Raw genomic sequence first — 18290 nt, 5'->3', positions numbered from 1 at the left:
CAAACGTTTGTTTCCCTTGCGTATTTTACCTTCTTGTTATCTTAAGGAATTATCTTCTGTGGAAACATACCTATAGTAAATACTGTGTTCCTTGAGCACAAGCAAGCAGTAAGAATATTGTTCAAAGGACATAACAAAACATCTTGAAGAAGCCTTTTTAAAGATCATGAAATTCTTACAATCATTTCCCAATGCATTTACTCTGTAATGAATTTTGTTGATACATCTAGATCTCCATCTACGTGATTACTCTGCAATTCGCAATTAAGTGCGTAGTTGAGGGTTTAACAACCATCTTTAAGCTACTTCTCTGCAATTCCATTCTCAAACAGCATGCAGGAAAGATGCACTTTTAAAATCTTTCCGTTACAGAAGCTCTGATTTCTCTTATTTTATTATGATGATCATTACTTCGTATGTAGGTGGGTACTAACAAAATATTTTCACAATCTGAGAAGAAAATTGGTGACTGAAATTGCATGAAAAGGTCCCGCCACAGTGAAAAAATGGCTTTGTTTTAATGACTGCCACCCCCAATTTGTGTTTCATATCCGTAGCACTCTCTCCTTTATTTCACGACAATACAAAACGAGTTGCCCTTCCTTGAACTTTTTGATGTCTTTTGTCTATTCTGTCTGATGTGGATCCCACATCACACAGCAGTACTCCAGAAGAGGGCGCACGAGTATAGTGTAAGCAGCCTCTTTAGTATACCCGTTACATTTTCTAAGTGTTCTGCCAATAAATCACACTCTGTGGTTTGCTTTCCCCACATTATCTACGTACCTGTTCCAATTTAAGTTGATCAAACAGTCCATGGGTATACTGCTGGTTCATAGTGTCCAACAGGCACAATATTTCGGTGATCAGACATGTTGCCATCATTGGGTGCACTGATGAACTGAGCTCCTGAGGGTGTGTGATCGACTATGGCACTATGAAGCAGCAGAACACCCATGGACTGTTCAATCAACAAATACTCCGGAAGAAACTGAAGAATCACACCAATTTAAATTATTTGTAATTGCAATCCCTAAGTATTTAGTTGAGTTCAAAGCCTTTAGATTTGTGAGATTTATCATGTGACTGAAATTTAGCAGTTTCCTTTTAGTACTCATGTGGGTGACTTCAAACATTTCTTTATTTAGAGTCAATTGCTACTTTCTACACCATACAGATATCTTGTCTAAATCATGTTGCATTTCAGTTTGTTCATCTGATGACTTTACAAGATGGGAAATGACAGCATCACTTGCAAACAATCTGAGAGGTCTGCTCAGATTGTCTGCTAAATCATTTATGTAGATCAGGAACAACAGAGAGCCTTCAGCACTTCCTCGGGGAATGCCAGATATTACTTCTGCTTTACCTGATGACTTTACATCAGTTATGAACTGTGACTTTTCTGACAGGAAATCACAATCAAGTTGCACAACTGAGACAGTTCTCCAGAGGCACACACTTTAATTATAAGTTGCTTGTGAGGATTGGTGTCAAAAGCCATGTGGAAATCTGTAGATATTGAATCAGTTTGGATCCCCTGTGATAGCACTAATTACTTCATGAGCATAAAGAGCTAGTTGTGTTTCACAAGAATGATTTTCTGCTGATAATAAAAATAATTTTCAGCTGAACTGTGATGCACACAATACATGGAACAAAAACAGTGTTCATATAGACTTCAGCTCCTTGTCTAAGGTTCATATTGAAGTTATGTATTCTGCTGCATAGGTATGCAACAGGTTCCCATCTAATGTAAAGCAGGAAATTGGAAATACCGATCACTTAAAAATAAAATTGAAAAGTGCCTCATCACCCAATCTTTCTGCTAATTGGATGGATATCTAGATTCATGGGTGAAAAGTTAGCAAGTAGCATTGTTCATTGTAAAGCAGCATGACAAGTAGTGAAAGTAGAAAGAATAGAAGTCAGTGTTTAAAGGTGTAAGTAACTATTATCTTTGAAAACAGCAAAGTAGCCAAGTAAATTTTAAACTGCAAGTAAGTGAAGAGCAGCAGCTATTTAGCATAACTGAGCACTTTTTTCCTCAGAGTAGCAGTATTCTTTTTAATTTACTTCATTAAATTTAGCTGGCAGAATCATGAATAACACTGAGCAGTTTACCAGTAATAGTTTATAGTTAATATAGGGTACAAATTGAGTTTTTGTGATTTTCATGTATTTTTAATGTATACCTTGACTTGTTCCACATCCTTGCAGGTTCTCCTTCTGATGTGCTCTACAGAACACAATGAATATCATAATGTTTGTGCTGTCAGGTACAGAAAATGATCATTACCAAGAAATCTGAGTGTGCTGTGCACACATTCTAACAGATCATTTATGTATGTGTAGTGAGAATGAATGTTGTCCTGACACACATAACAAGGGGAATCCAAATTTATCTCCATTCATGTTGAGTGTTACATTTCAGGAGAATATACTGTGTTCCTTCAGTTAAAAACCATTTGAACCAATAGCAAATCCAGAAGTTGCTCCTCAAGTTCATGTACATAGTAATTAACCAAAAGTGTGGTACTGAGTTGAGCTCTTTTCAGAAAATACCTACGTGTTTTCTTTTTTTTCACCCACACAATCATCTCTGAAAAGAAAGAACTGCATTTCACATGAATACTGTTTGCTAAATCTTTTGTAGTACTTGGTCAGAAGATGTTTTTGTCTCCAGGAATACCATTACATTCGAAAAATAGAATACAGCCAGGTGTCTTTTTTTTCTCAAAGTATCTTAAATTTGTTTGTCTGATACATTCACTGGTTCTGGGTGTTTTGATAAATTAATTAAGCTTCTGACTTAAGAGAAATAACTCCATTAAATTTTGAAATGTGTTTTTGCAGCATGAAGATGTAGAGGCAAGACGAACTTCTCAGGTTCCAGCCATTGCAGATTCAGAGGAAGCCAGCGGGGTATATGATCCTGAAACTCGCCGGAAGTCAACTGTGCTGAAGAGTGATCTTGAGTGAGTTCAAATTCAGCATAATAATGAACACAATAACTTACAAGTACATTAAATGTTGAATGGTATCAGTTTTAGTGTAGTAATAACGCAGAAAACAAACACAGTGTATTTCTAATATAACTGTAAATATCATAGATTTACTTCTGTTTCTGCATAATGTTTATTTGTAAGTATTTATGGGCTGAAGGCAGTTTGTGGAAGTGATTATCAATTTAATGCAAAAACCTGATTTGAAACAAAGCATCTTTGTGAAGTGATAATAGTTATTTGTCTAGTTCATTAATAATGATCGTGGTATCAGCAGAATAGTATGCTATGATCTTTCTTCATTTTTTCCACCGTGATTGACATTTTTTATTAAAATGAAGGAAGCTAGCTTACAGTATGTTAAGAAGAGTTTTATGAATTGACCTTAGTTGGTCATAGTTGGTCAAAGGTAGATGAAGAAAATGAAAAATGCCTCTGACTTTCTATTAAGGCAGGTTGGGGCATATATCGAGGTCAGCAATGTCGGACATCTCTATCTTCACCTACATAGATACCCAACAAGCCACCGTATGGTGTACAGTAGAGGGTACCCTGTACCATTGCTAGTCATTTCCTTCCCTTCTCTACTTGCAAATAGAGCAATGGAAAGACAGCTGTCTATATGCCTCTCAATGAGCCCTAATATCTCAAATCTTATCCTCATGGTCCTTATGTGCAGTGTATGTAGGTGGCAGTAGAATCATTCAGCACTCAGCCTCAAATGCTGGTACTCTAAATTTTTTCAGTAGTGTTCCCCAAAAAGAAGGCCGCCTTCCCTCCAGGCATTCCCATTTGAGTCCCTGAAGCATCTCCACAATACTTATGTGTTGTTCAAACCAACTGGTAAAAAACCTAGTAGCCCATCTCCAAATTGCTTTGATGTCCTCCTTCAATCGGACCTGGCATGGATCCCAAACCCTCAAGCAATATTAAAGGATAGGTCACACCAGTGTCCTATATGCAGTCTCCTTTACAGATAAACCACACTTCCCTCGAATCCTCCCAATAACCTGAAGTCAAACATTCACCTTTCCTACCCCAATCTTCACATGTTCACTCCATGTCATATCGCTTTGCAACATTATGCCAAGATATTTGAAGGATATGACTGTGTCAAGCAGGACACTACAAATGCTGTATCTGAACATTAAAGGTTTGTTTTTTCTTCTCATCTGCATTAACTCACATTTTTCACATTTAGAGCTAGTTGATGGTGGTGGTTGTTGTATGCTTCACACATAGATCTTTTCACAGATGCATCAATCTCTACTAACCTTTATTTATCATCATTTGTGCACTCTCTTTTTAACCAAGAGTGCAATAGCCTCTGCTTCCTCAGCGCCCTCCATATTTCATTATTAAACCATTGTGGGTCTTTTCCATCCTATATCTACTTACTAACTGTAACTTTCCAGACCATAATATACAATCTGCTTGAACTCTGCCCATAATTCCTCTGTGTCCATCATACTGGAGCTAAGTGATGTCAAGTCACTCTCTAAGTGAGATGAACAACGGCATATCTTCTCTATCTAGCAGAGACACTCCGCCTAGCCTTCTTGACTGATTTAAAACTTTTGTTAACCATAGTTTCTAGAATGACATGATGATCACTAATCCCCATTTCTGTACTGATGTTGTCAATAAGATTTGGGCTGTTTGTAGCTACAAGGTCTAAGACATTTCCATTTTGTGTGGGCTGCCAAGCTAGCTGCTGAAGATAGTTTACAGAAAACATGTTTAAATGTATTTCACTTGACTGTCCATCTGCATCTGTACCCCACCCCCCTCCCTGTAATGAATCCATAGACATCCCAGTCTATTCTTGGTAAGTTAAAGTCACCTCCAACTAGTATAGCATGATCTGGGTATTTACTTACTACTGACTGTAGATTTTCTTTGAATTACTCTAGAATTTTGTGTGGGCTGCCAAGCTAGCTGCTGAAGATAGTTTACAGAAAACATGTTTAAATGTATTTCACTTGACTGTCCATCTGCATCTGTACCCCACCCCCCTCCCTGTAATGAATCCATAGACATCCCAGTCTATTCTTGGTAAGTTAAAGTCGCCTCCAACTAGTATAGCATGATCTGGGTATTTATTTACTACTGACTGTAGATTTTCTTTGAATTACTCTAGAACAGTCATAGCAAAGTCGGGTGGCCAATAAAAACATCCAACAATTAACTTAGTTTCACCTAGCCTTTTATAAGCGATTTCACTGTCACACTCCACTTCGACATCAATAGAGACAATATTTTTGTCAACTGCAATGAATACTCCCTCTCCTATGGCCTCTTATCTGTCTGTCTGATATATATCTTCCATTACCCACTAAATATCTCATAGCTTTTGACTTCAGGTCTCAGACATGATGATAGTATACATAACATATGTTAAGATAGTCTCAGTGAATATAATTATAACGAGTGAAAATAAACCCTCTGTCTCTGGGTTTTCTGAATATTGAGTGGAGTTGATGTGGCATAGATTACGCAGAACTCAGTCAACATTTCAAAGAATCTGTTTCTATAATTGCATGTGCACTCACTGAATATCCATGGTCAGTGGTTGTGGCATTCAAATATCATACAAGTATTTCCATCAACTACATATTAATCTGATTATTGAGATAGAGTATAGAAGGTTGGTTATTGAGACCTTGCCACATGAACAATGAATGCTCCTAGGTCTAGTCTGTGTCCAACACCTGTTTGGGATTTATGGATGGCACATACCCAAAGAAATGTTTGGACTGGACTGATAACTTCACTCTATTAAACAGTGCTTCTTAAATAACGTGGATCATGATTTCATTATAATTGATTAGTTATTCTGTTATAGTAATATGTACACATTTTAAATTACTTTCCACTTACTAAAGTACAGGTGCTGTTCCCCAATTGGATGATAATGTCCTAATTAAAGTCAGCATTTCATTTAGGTATGATTTTACAAGCAGGTGGAAATAACTACTACAACTTCTTTCCCACCCAAACAATAATGAGGCTTCAGATCAAAGTACTGAGTATACACATTTCATGGACAATCACCAGCTAATTTTCTTTCTCAGTTAACATAACAACTGGTCTTGTCACCTCCTGGAATCTGGGGTATAGGACTTTTATTCATTGCAGAATTTTCTTGGATTTCGATCAGTGGTTGTCTGCAGTTTTAATAAGCCATAGATTTAACATTAATCAGGACTGCAACAGTTTTGCTGCTGTCCTGCAGTCGAGAAAGATGCAAACCTTTACAGAACATTGCCAACATCAAATTTACAATCTCCTTTCTGTCCCTTTCTGACACAGTCCTTACTAAGCTGAGAAGGGGCTGTCCATCATCCTGGAGCTTGGTGTCTGTTGTCAATCCCCAGCAAACATATGTATGGCTGCAGCACACATGCCTGGCTGGCATTCTCCAATTCCCACAAGGACAGCACTCCCCTAGCTGCAGAACATAATGACAACAGTAGTGTTCTGCCTGTCTATGGGCAAAGGAGGCCCATGATGGCTTGCCGAGTCAGCATTCTGTTTTACATGACAGAGTTACTGCAGTGGACTCTGGAGATCACTGTCAGGCTATACTGTTGTCATGTACATCTGTACATCATGTATCATGTATGCAACCAAATGCATCATTGGGAAAAATGCCATGTTGTGCACTAGAAAAGAGAAAACATTTAAAATTTTTAGATCAAAGATGTCTTCTCCAGGAATTTGGACTTTTCTCAACTCTGTGGGGTGCAACATAGCACAACATGTAGTCACTGAGTTATGAATTCTGCAGTTCAGCTGTTATCGGTGCAACATAGCACAACATGCAGTCATTGAGTTATGAATTCTGCAATCCAGTTGTCATTACTGTACAATAATGTGTCAAACCTGAAAGATGAGGACTGCCTGTTCAAATCTTGAAATTTGAATCAATGTCAGAGTGATTTTGGGAGGTAGCCCATCTTTAGCCAGTCATAGCTGGCCCTGGGATACACTTTAATCAAAGAACCTAAAAACATATAGCTTTCAAAACACATTTTGTCCAACTTTAGTTATACTAATTGACATTGAAAAGTAGAGGCATGAAAGTGAGGCAATAAATACATTAACATAAGTAGATGTGATGTTTTCTAAACAAACAAAGTGCTCTAGCATCAAAGTTGAATAAGGGATTTTTAAAGTTCATTTCCAGTTTCTTCACTTAAAGGAATATTAACAAACAATTTTTGATGTATATATTTTTATAACAACCAGTATATTTTTAGTATAGTCTCCAATGTCAGTCTGACATAATTAGTATGTGAACACAAATCGATCTGCTGAATATTTTGTGGTTTTATTTGCTAGGTCATTGGACATCCTGGATTTCATCATATGAAAGTGCTGGTTTCTGATATTTAAATCAAAAGGATGGTAGTGTATCCATAAGGATAATATAAAAGAATGCACTTCGCACATATTACTGAAATTTGCTAACTGTTTAGGTATTTTACCTTAATGTACTGAACTGATAACTATCACTCATTTGAGAGTCAACTTTCTGTCAAATTTAGTTCTTGGATCATGGCACAATCTCAAGCTCACTGAGTCAGTTATATAAGAAGATTGCCATTTTAGTATCTTGCCCCCTCTTCAGCAAATTTTGACAGATGTTGATACTGATGTGGAAGCGGCTTTGTTCATCTCTGTATTTAAAAAAAAAAAAATTGATGTGTATATCCCAGATTACATGCAAGCTACATGTCAGACACCAACTTAAAAAAAATAATAATAAAAATAAAAAATAAGTAGTCAGGGTAGGGGCAGTGGGATGAGGAGGAATGAGAAAAAGAGAGAGAGAGAGAGAGAGAGAGAGAGAGAGAGAGAGAGAGAGAGAGAGAGAGAGAGAGGACAAAGTGGTGATACTAATTTTATCATATTATTTGAACCATTTATTATATTATGTTGAGTATATTATGTACCAAGCTATTAAGTACTTGAAAAAGACTTCTCTATCTCAGAAATTTTATTTGTGTATTTTCATTTAGAAAACCATAAAAGTAGTCATTATGTATAACACGTATTAGCCATGTTTTTGTCATGGTGACTTAGCACCTGTCTTGATGTGAACTGTTAAAAAAAAATCATTTGAAAAGTTTGTTCTTCAACAGCAAACTGAAGCGCCCAGATAAGGAAACCATCTGCTACTTCCTTGGCATTGCCTATGCCTCTAACCTTGGAGGTACAGGAACTCTTACAGGAACTGGAACAAATCTTACCTTCAAGGGTATTTTCCACAGGTAAGTTCCTGTTAATGGTACAGAATATTTTCTCTCTTCTCATTTAATTCAATGTGTAAAGTCATCACTGATTAGTCATTTTTAGCTAAAAGATATAATCATCTGCAGCCTTAACTTCAAATGCTCTCGTAATTGACATTTCAAAAATGTCTTCTCATTTCAAACTGATTTTAATGTTTGTTTACTCCACAATAGAGGACTTCAACAATATTGTGGTGTGTTACAGCCTTTTCCCTGAAGCTGAAGGCATAAATTTTGCAAGCTGGATGATTTTCTGTGTTCCATTAATGCTCCTGTCTGTCACTGCTGCATGGATGTGGCTTAATGTCCTCTACATGGGGTTGTTCAGGTGAGTGTAAATATTACAATGGAAAATATATGTATTAGAGTATGGAAAAGGAAAATTTATGTTGATCGTGGTGTATTACGTTAGTTCTTTGTTGTGTGTGTGTGTGTGTGTGTGTGTGTGTGTGTGTGTGTGTGTGTGTGTGTGTGTGTGAGAGAGAGAGAGAGAGAGAGAGAGAGAGAGAGAGAGAGAGAGAGAGAGGGAGAGAGAAGAAAAAGAAGAAATATCATGTATACGATCTCCAGTCTGTATTTTAAATAGTTCAATTAATGTATTACTGCTCTAAAACAATCAAAGTATCATACATTTCATTCTAGATTTTCTGTCATATTTGTTGTTGCAGAAAACAAACAGATAATGGAAAGAAGAAAGGAGAAGAACATGCTAAGGCTGTCCGTCAAGTTATCCATCAGTCATACAGTGAACTAGGTCCTATGACATATCACGAAGGCTCTGTGTTGTTTCTGTTTGTTGCCATTGTGTTGTTGTGGTTCTTCCGTGAACCTGAATTTATACCTGGCTGGGCCAAGTATATCTCCAATGTGTAAGTATTTTGAATATTCATATTTTTTTTCAAATAGCTGAAAGGCAACCACAAAACAGAATAAAAACTTTGCTAGCTTCTGGAAGAAATCCTTTGACAAACTAAAGCTCGTACTCTCACCCCCCCCCCACCCCCCACCCACCCACCCACCCACCCACCCACACACACACACACACACACACACACACACACACACACACACCAGTGCATGTATATTATGCCAGCTAGAAACACAATGCCTTTACTGCAGTTCGGCAGGTGGACTGGGTTTGGATTGTGTTGGATAGAGTGGGTAGAAGAAGAAAGAGGGTGCTGGGAACCAGTAGCTAGCGGCTTGAGGGGAGGCAACGGGTGTGCAGGATAGGAATGCTGGAGGGAGGGGAGGCAGTTACACAGACTGGCACACAGTACACGGGTACTGTTGCCAGTGGGTACTGTTGCCAGTGAGGTGCAGCATATGATGAAGATCTGTGGAGACATAGAATGGGAGAGGGCGAGAGGACAGAGGAAGGGGAAACTGTTACGCAAGGAGTGCCGGGGCAGTGGGTTACTGGAGACAAAGGCCAGGAGGATTATGGGAGCAAAGGATGTGTTCAAGGATAATTCCCATCTGTGTAGTTGAGAAAAGCCAATGCTGGAGAGAAGGTCCAGATAGCAAGGGTTGTGAAGCAGCCACTGAATTCAGGCAATTTGGGCTCAGCATCATCTTGTGCCAATGGGCAGACCATTTTTTTCTTGGTTACAGACTGGAGGTGGCCATTAATTTTGGTGGACATATAGTTGGTAGTCTACCCACATAAAAGCTGCCACAGTGGCGAGGAAGAAATTAGTCCTCCTCCCTCCCCTTGTTCAACAGGGGCAGCTGGCAGGTAGTCGAGGCTCCCTCCGAGGTTTGGTTTCAAATCCCCTCTTGGGCATGAATGTTGAGTTTGTCCAACCCAGATGACAGGAAAACTGTGGCCTGATCAAATGAGTCCCAATTTCAGTTGCTAAGAGCTGATGTTACGGTATGAGTGTGGTGCAGACTCCACGAAGCCATGGATCCAAGTTGTCAACAAGGCACTGTGCAAGCTGGTGGTGGCTCCATAATAGCGTGGGCTGTGTTTACATAGAATGGACTGGGTCCTCTGGTCCAATTGAACTAATCATTGATGATATGCAGCCATTCATGGACTTCACATTCCCAAACAATGATGGAATTTTTATGGATGACAGTGTGCCACATCACCAGGCCACAGCTGTTCACAGCTAGTTTGAAACAGACTCTCGACAATAAAGTGAATTATTTGGTCACCAAGATTGCCCAAAATGAATCCCACTGAATATTTATTAGACATAATTGAGAGGTCAGTTTATGCACAAAATGGTGCACTTTCACAATTACGAACTGCTATAGAAGCCACACGGCTCAATATTTCTGCAGGAGAATCCATTGACTTGTTGAGTCCATGCCACATTGAACTGGTGCACAGCACCAGCAAAAGGAGGTCCAACATGATATTAGGTGTCCCATGACTTTTGTCACCTCAATGCACTTTTATTGGCTGCAGAAGGACAAATACCAGCAGACATTCATTGGAGAATGAAGTTTCCTCTGATCATTTTTTACACGTTCACCTGCATTTTACATTGAGCCATTACTGTATATTTAGACATGACACTTGCATTGCTTGTAATGCATTGAATGAAATATAAAATGTAAATTGACTGCATAATACATTTCCAAGTATAACTGCTTATGTCAGATGTGACAGCAGCATGTCAGTTGAAAACTACCGTTGTGGAACGGTGTGCCAAGCTCCATGCTGCTGCTTCATGTTAAAGCATGTCCCCATATTGCAAACATCATCATGCCAATTCAAGTGGAAGACACTGAAGATTTGCCCTGTGGAAGGCCACATTGAAGATTTCTTTGAATTATGTTTATTTGTTTTTAGTTTTCCATCTGAACAATAAGAAATTTAATACTGTAAGTTCCCTCTGAGATCATTTTTTACACATTCACCTGCATTTTACATTGAGCCATTACTGTCTATTTACACATGACACTTGCATTGCTTGTAATGCATTAAATGAAATATAAAATGTAAATTGACTGCATAATACATTTCCAAGTATAACTGCTTATGTCAGATGTGACACACTACATTATACACTCCTGGAAATTGAAATAAGAACACCGTGAATTCATTGTCCCAGGAAGGGGAAACTTTATTGACACATTCCTGGGGTCAGATACATCACATGATCACACTGACAGAACCACAGGCACATAGACACAGGCAACAGAGCATGCACAATGTCGGCACTAGTACAGTGTATATCCACTTTTCGCAGCAATGCAGGCTGCTATTCTCCCATGGAGACGATCGTAGAGATGCTGGATGTAGTCCTGTGGAACGGCTTGCCATGCCATTTCCACCTGGCGCCTCAGTTGGACCAGCGTTCGTGCTGGACGTGCAGACCGCGTGAGACGACGCTTCATCCAGTCCCAAACATGCTCAATGGGGAACAGATCTGGAGATCTTGCTGGCCAGGGTAGTTGACTTACACCTTCTAGAGCACGTTGGGTGGCACGGGATACATGCGGACGTGCATTGTCCTGTTGGAACAGCAAGTTCCCTTGCCGGTCTAGGAATGGTAGAACGATGGGTTCAATGACGGTTTGGATGTACTGTGCACTATTCAGTGTCCCCTCAACGATCACCAGTGGTGTACGGCCAGTGTAGGAGATCGCTCCTCACACCATGATGCCGGGTGTTGGCCCTGTGTGCCTCGGTCGTATGCAGTCCTGATTGTGGCGCTCACCTGCACGGCGCCAAACACGCATACGATCACCATTGGCACCAAGGCAGAAGCGACTCTCATCACTGAAGACGACACGTCTCCATTCGTCCCTCCATTCACGCCTGTCGCGACACCACTGGAGGCGGGCTCCATGATGTTGGGGCGTGAGCGGAAGACGGCCTAACGGTGTGCGGGACCGTAGCCCAGCTTCATGGAGACGGTTGCGAATGGTCCTCGCCGATACCCCAGGAGCAACAGTGTCCCTAATTTGCTGGGAAGTGGCGGTGCGGTCCCCTACGGCACTGCGTAGGATCCTACGGTCTTGGCGTGCATCCGTGCGTCGCTGCGGTCCGGTCCCAGGTCGACGGGCACGTGCACCTTCCGCCGACCACTGGCGACAACATCGATGTACTGTGGAGACCTCACGCCCCACGTGTTGAGCAATTCGGCGGTACGTCCACCCGGCCTCCCGCATGCCCACTATACGCCCTCGCTCAAAGTCCGTCAACTGCACATATGTTTCATGTCCACGCTGTCGCAGCATGCTACCAGTGTTAAAGACTGCGTTGGAGCTCCGTATGCCACGGCAAACTGGCTGACACTGACGGCGGCGGTGCACAAATGCTGCGCAGCTAGCGCCATTCGACGGCCAACACCACGGTTGCTGGTGTGTCCGCTGTGCCATGCGTGTGATCATTGCTTGTACAGCCCTCTCGCAGTATCCGGAGCAAGTATGGTGGGTCTGACACACCGGTGTCAATGTGTTCTTTTTTCCATTTCCAGGAGTGTATAAGAACAAAAATAATCAATTATTCATAATATAATGTAAATGGACAGATAGAAAGATCTACTCACCAAGCGGCAGCAGGGGAACACACACACTCCAAGCTTTTGGAGCCAGTGGCTCCTTCTTCTTGCGGAACAGTTGAAGGGGAAGGAAGAGAGGTGAAGGAAAAGGACTGGAGAGGTTTAGGGAAAGTGATACAGTTTAGAAAAGTCACCCAGAACCCTGGGTCAGGGGAGGCCTACCAGATGGGATGAGAAGGAAAGATTGGTAATTCGGGACTGCACCTGATGAGATTTGAAATCCTAAGAGCTTAAAGGTGGAAGACCGTGTAATATGCAAGACAGAGATTACTACTAAAACATTGTACATGAATTAATAAGAGTGGAAACCTAAGTGTGTTGTAAGTAACATAGATGGGAGGGGGGGGGGGGGGGGGGGGGCAGCGAAGAACAGACAAGTCAGAAAATGAAAGATGTAGAAAACTGAAATGATGTGAAGGAAAGAGTAGTTACCATGACTAAATGCTGAGATGGATGGAATTACTGTAAATTAAGACCAGGTGGGTGGAAAAAACCAAGGACATGTTGTAGTGCTAGTTCCCACTTGCGGAGTTCTGAGAGACTGGTTCTTGGGTGAAGAACTAGTGTCTGTGGTGAAACAGGCACCGAGGTCATGACTGTCATGTTGTACAGCATGCTTTGCAACAGGATATTGTGTGTTGCCTGTATACACCCACTGCCTATGTCCATTCATCCTGACTGATAACTGGGTGGTAGTCATGCCTATGTAAAAGACTGAACAGTGTTTACATAGTATCTGGTGTATGACATATGTCGTTCCACGGGTGGCTCTCCCTTTGATAGTATATGTTTTGCCAGTTACAGGTGGTAGGAGGTTGCATAAGGCAAGTCTTGCACTGGGGATGGTCACAGGCGTAGGAGCAGTAGGGTAGGGATATGGGTGCAGAAGAAGCATGGGGTCTGACAAGGGTATTGGGGAGATTGGGCTACATAATGCGCAATAAACAACTGGTTGCAACAAAATGTCTGTTTTGTACTATTTTCAGTTCTAATTACTGGTAGTAGCCATTTAAGAATGACTTCAGAATTAAATTTCTCTTGAACTGCAAGTGACTGAAATCGTTGTATGCATATCCCCTAGTAGTTTCTCATTTTGTTTCACTCATTCTTGCCATTTGGTTTCAGTTTCTTTGCTAAGCACAATTACACCAATTCTATGATTCTTTCTTTTCCTGATCTGTGAACAGTGAGACTTGGATATGGAAATTCAAAAACTTGTATATCAAGAATGTGAAGGTCATTTTCATTGACATTACTTTCTAATCTGTGTTAGTTCACTCTCTAAAATAAAATTATTAGTTGACATAAAATGGAGTACATTTATCTTATATCGTCTTTCAGGGAAATTGAAGATGCAACACCTGCCATGCTCATTGTCTTTCTTCTTTTCTGTCTGCCAGCTAATCTCAATTTCTTGAAGCTGAACAAATCTGGTAAGTAAACACATATATGTAAGTTTATTCAACATGTCAAAGTCAAGTTTTGGTAGAAGATCAGCATGTCATTGTTTTGTGCTTCTTTTCCACAGTTAAATGTTTAATAAGTAATCTACATTTTTATATAGTTTAGTAAGATTTGTAATCAATAATTTGTTTAGTTTTATTTATAAAACAGCACATTACAAAAATATAGTACTTGGGATGATGTTATTTTTCAGGAATAATAAATCATATTACAAATCTTATGCAGTTATCTTCAAAATGGCACCCATTTATACACTGCTATCAGTAGAAGGTGTCTCATGTTGCCTCCTTGCTTTCAGCCATTTCCCTTAATGAGTTGTTCACTGGAGTTCAGTGCACTGCCAAACTGTGCTTAACCACAAACTGGACCACTCAGTTGCTTGATATACTGTGCAGCTGACAGCTTTACAGCTTTTTTATCAATCATCATAATTAAATTCCCCCTCCCCATATCATCACACAACACCAGCTCCTCTGATCTGTGTAGGTCTAACTGTCACTACAGCACACACTCCATTTCCACAATCTTTCTGGCTTAAACCTCTGCTACTTTCCATCTCCAACCTCCCTTCCCAATCTTACCCACTTCTCATTTTCTTTCTCTGGCTCTTTTCTGTCTTTTAATTTCCATTCCATTCCTACCCCATCCCAACTTTGTACCCCCATGTTTTTTATCACTTGCTCTATTCTCTCAGTAATGTTAGTGTTGCCAGTGTTAATAGACACCTTATCACTGCTGCTGAGAGCCATCCACCACCTCATATCCCATCAGTCAATACTGTCCTACCACTTTCTTGTCTGACACACATTCCCACCTTATAGCAGTCTCATTCCTTTCTTCCTAATACAACTGAATAAAAGGAGAAATCAAACAATGGAATGTCCAGCATGGAATGTAACAATATTATGAGAAGGAAAGTTGCACTCATCATATAGGGGAGATGCTGTGACGCAGATAGGCACAACAAAAAGACTTTCACAATTAAAGCTTTCAGCCATTGGCCTTTATCAACAATGGTCACACACACACATTCATGTAAATGCAACTCACACACACGACTGCAGTCGTGCGTGAGTTGCGTTTGCATAAGTGATAGTGAAAGTCTTTTTGCTGTGCCGGTCTGTGACTCAGCATCTCCCCTATATGGCAAGTGGCAGCTTTCCTTCTCCCAATATTGAATAAAGGTAGTATGGATATCTGCTAAAACAGTGGCAATATTTTAGAAACCAGGGCTGAGAAAACTTGACTCTACAAGGATTAGAGGGAAAAAAAGATTATTAGTTTCCTTCTTATCTGCAACATGGTTTGTACATGGTCAGTACGGCACATTTCAATCTTTCTCTTACCTCTCAGTTATAAATTATATGTGATCCAATTCTCTTATATACTGAGTGACAAAAGTCATGGGAGACCTCCCAATATCATGTCGGACCTCCTTTTGCTGGTGTAGTACAGCATCTTGACATGACAAGGACTCAAGTTGTTGAGAGTCCCCTGCAGAAATATTGAGCCATGCTGCCTCTGTAGACAATGCAGAATTTTGTGCATGAACTGACCTCTCAGTTATATTCCATAAATGTTTGATGGTATTCATGTTGGGTGATCTCAGTGGCCAAATCATTGGCCTAAATTGTACAGAAATTTCTTCAAACCAGTTGAGAACAGTTGTGGCCTGGTGGCATGGCAAATTGCTATCCATAAAAATTCCATCATTGTTTGGAAACATGGAGTTCATGAATGGCTGTTAATGGTCTAGAAGTAGCTGAACATAACCATTTCCAATTAATGATCAGTTCAGTTGGACCAGAGGACCCAGTCCATTCCCTGTAAAGTCAGCCCATACCATTATGGAGCCACCACCAGCTTGCACAATGTCTTGTTCACATCTTGGGTCCATGGCGTCTCCATCATACTTGAACCCTACCATCAACTCTTAGCAACTGAAACCAGATCTCATCTGCCCAGCTTATGGTTTTCCAGTCATCTGTGATGCACCCATATGGCCATAAGCTCAGTTGAAGTGCTGCAGGTTAATTCATGCTGTTTACAACATTGGTCATCTTCTGCCACAGCCGATTAACGCCAAATTTTGCTGTACTGTCCTAATGGATACTTGAGTCGTATGTTCCATATTGATTTCTCAAACAATGGAAAATCCATTATGGAATGTTAGTCTTTTTGCTGTGCCTGTCTGTGACTCAGCATCTTTGCTCTATGATGAGTAACCACATTGATTTCTGTAGTTTTTTTACGCAGTATTGCTTGTGTATTAGCACTGAGAACTCTATGCAAATACCGCTGTTCTGAGACGTTAAGTGAAGGCTGTTGGGCCCTGCATTGTGCATGGTGAGAGATAATGCCTGAAATTTGGTATTCTCAGCACACTGTGATTCTTGGAATATTGAATTCCCTAATGAGTTTTGAAATGGAATAGGCCATGCATCTAGCTCCAACTATCACTCCGCATTCAAAGTCTGTTAATTCCTCTCATGTAGCCATAATCATGTTGCAAACCTTTTCACATGAATTACCTGAGTAAAAATGGCAGCTCCACCAATGCACTCACTTTTATACCTTGTATATCTGTATACATGCATATCACTATCTCATGACTTCTGTCACCTCAGTGTACATACAACAGCATAAGGAAAAGGTAGATTGCTACTCACTGTAAGAATTGAGTTGCAGACAGGCAGCATGGAAAGACACTTAGACATCAGTTTTTGGCGAAAGCCTTCAACAGAAAAGGAAACACACACATATTCATTCACACAAGCAAGAACACCTCACGAACGCATGACTACCAACTGCAGCAGCTCGGACCGGAATGCAACTGTCATGTAGAGTAGAAGCAGCAGTCTGAAGGGGGTGGAGAGGGGGAAAGAAATAGCATGGTACATGTGGAAAGAGAGAAGAGCACTTTCTTATAGAGAATGCAGAGACTGCCAACAGGTGCAGTGTTGGAAGGCTTTGGAGCAAGGAGGGGAGGAGGAAATGGGGAGTGAAAAAGGAGAGGAGTGGGGAAGCGAGAAGACTGGTGGATGCAGTGGCAGAGGGTGACATACAAAGAGGGTTGGAGACAAGAATAGGGAGGAAGTGATAGGACAAAGGGGATGGAAACTGCTGGGTGGAAGGTGTGGGCACAGCAGTTTACCATAGGTTAAGGCAAGGATAATTTAAGGAGCGAAGAATGCGATGTAAGGGTAACACCCACCTGCACAGTTGAGAAAGACTACTGGTGGAGGAGAGGATCCAGGGAGCTTGGGTCTTGGGTAGTGAAGCAGCAAATCAAGCATCAGCTGCATGTTGTGCCAAAGGGTGGTCTACTTTGCTCTTGGCCATAGTTTGGCAGCGGGCATTCATCCTAGTGGATAGCTAGTTGGAAGTCATACCAATATATAAAACTGTGCAGTGATTTGTATACTGATATGATTACCAACCAGCTGTCCACTGGGATGAATGGCCACTGCCAAACTATGGACAAGAGCAGGAACCCCCCTGTGGCACAACATGCAGCTGAACATGATACGCTTGATTTCAGTGCCTGCTTCACTACATGAGTCATCTGGGCCCTACTCGCCACCGCCAGCTTTTCTGAAATGAACAGATGGGAGTTATCCTTACAACTCATTCTTCACTCCTGAAATTATCCCACCTCAACTTACAGTAACTTACTATCCCCATACCCTCTACCAACAATTTCCAGCCCCTCCTCCCTATTCTCGTCTTTCACCCTCTTTGCATGCTCCCTCGACCAACAGACCCACCTGTCTTTCCTCTTCCCTACTCCTCTTCTTTTTCACTCCCTGTTTCCTCCCCTCCCCCCCCCCTCCCTCCCTGCCCTAAAGCCTTCCAATACTGCACCTGTTGGCAGGCTTATCTCAGCAAGCTCTGTCAGGCTACGCTCTTTTTTCCCTCCATCTGTATCCTACTTTCCCTTTTTCTTCCTCACCCCCTCTATTCTGTGTCATTTGCATTCCTATCTGAGCTACCAGAGATTG

The 18290-nt window shown here is 40.9% G+C and overlaps 1 protein-coding gene across 2 annotated transcripts in view; it reads left to right on the top strand.

Moving 5' to 3' along the window:
• Positions 1-18290, top strand: part of LOC126100347 (protein I'm not dead yet-like) — a 246832-nt gene that overhangs the window by 195497 nt on the left and 33045 nt on the right. For both annotated transcript variants that reach the window (XM_049910958.1, XM_049910959.1), the window contains exons 5-9: positions 2857-2978; positions 8153-8281; positions 8508-8630; positions 8971-9171; positions 14167-14258. In XM_049910958.1, coding sequence (XP_049766915.1) covers positions 2857-2978; positions 8153-8281; positions 8508-8630; positions 8971-9171; positions 14167-14258 — 667 coding nt within the window. The remainder of the gene's footprint in view (positions 1-2856; positions 2979-8152; positions 8282-8507; positions 8631-8970; positions 9172-14166; positions 14259-18290) is intronic.

Source organism: Schistocerca cancellata, chromosome 9, assembly GCF_023864275.1.
Source record: "Schistocerca cancellata isolate TAMUIC-IGC-003103 chromosome 9, iqSchCanc2.1, whole genome shotgun sequence".
In the NCBI taxonomy this organism is placed as follows: domain Eukaryota; kingdom Metazoa; phylum Arthropoda; class Insecta; order Orthoptera; family Acrididae; genus Schistocerca; species Schistocerca cancellata.
Note: the sequence above shows the minus strand (reverse complement) of the source record. Positions and strands in the feature narration are given on the sequence as shown.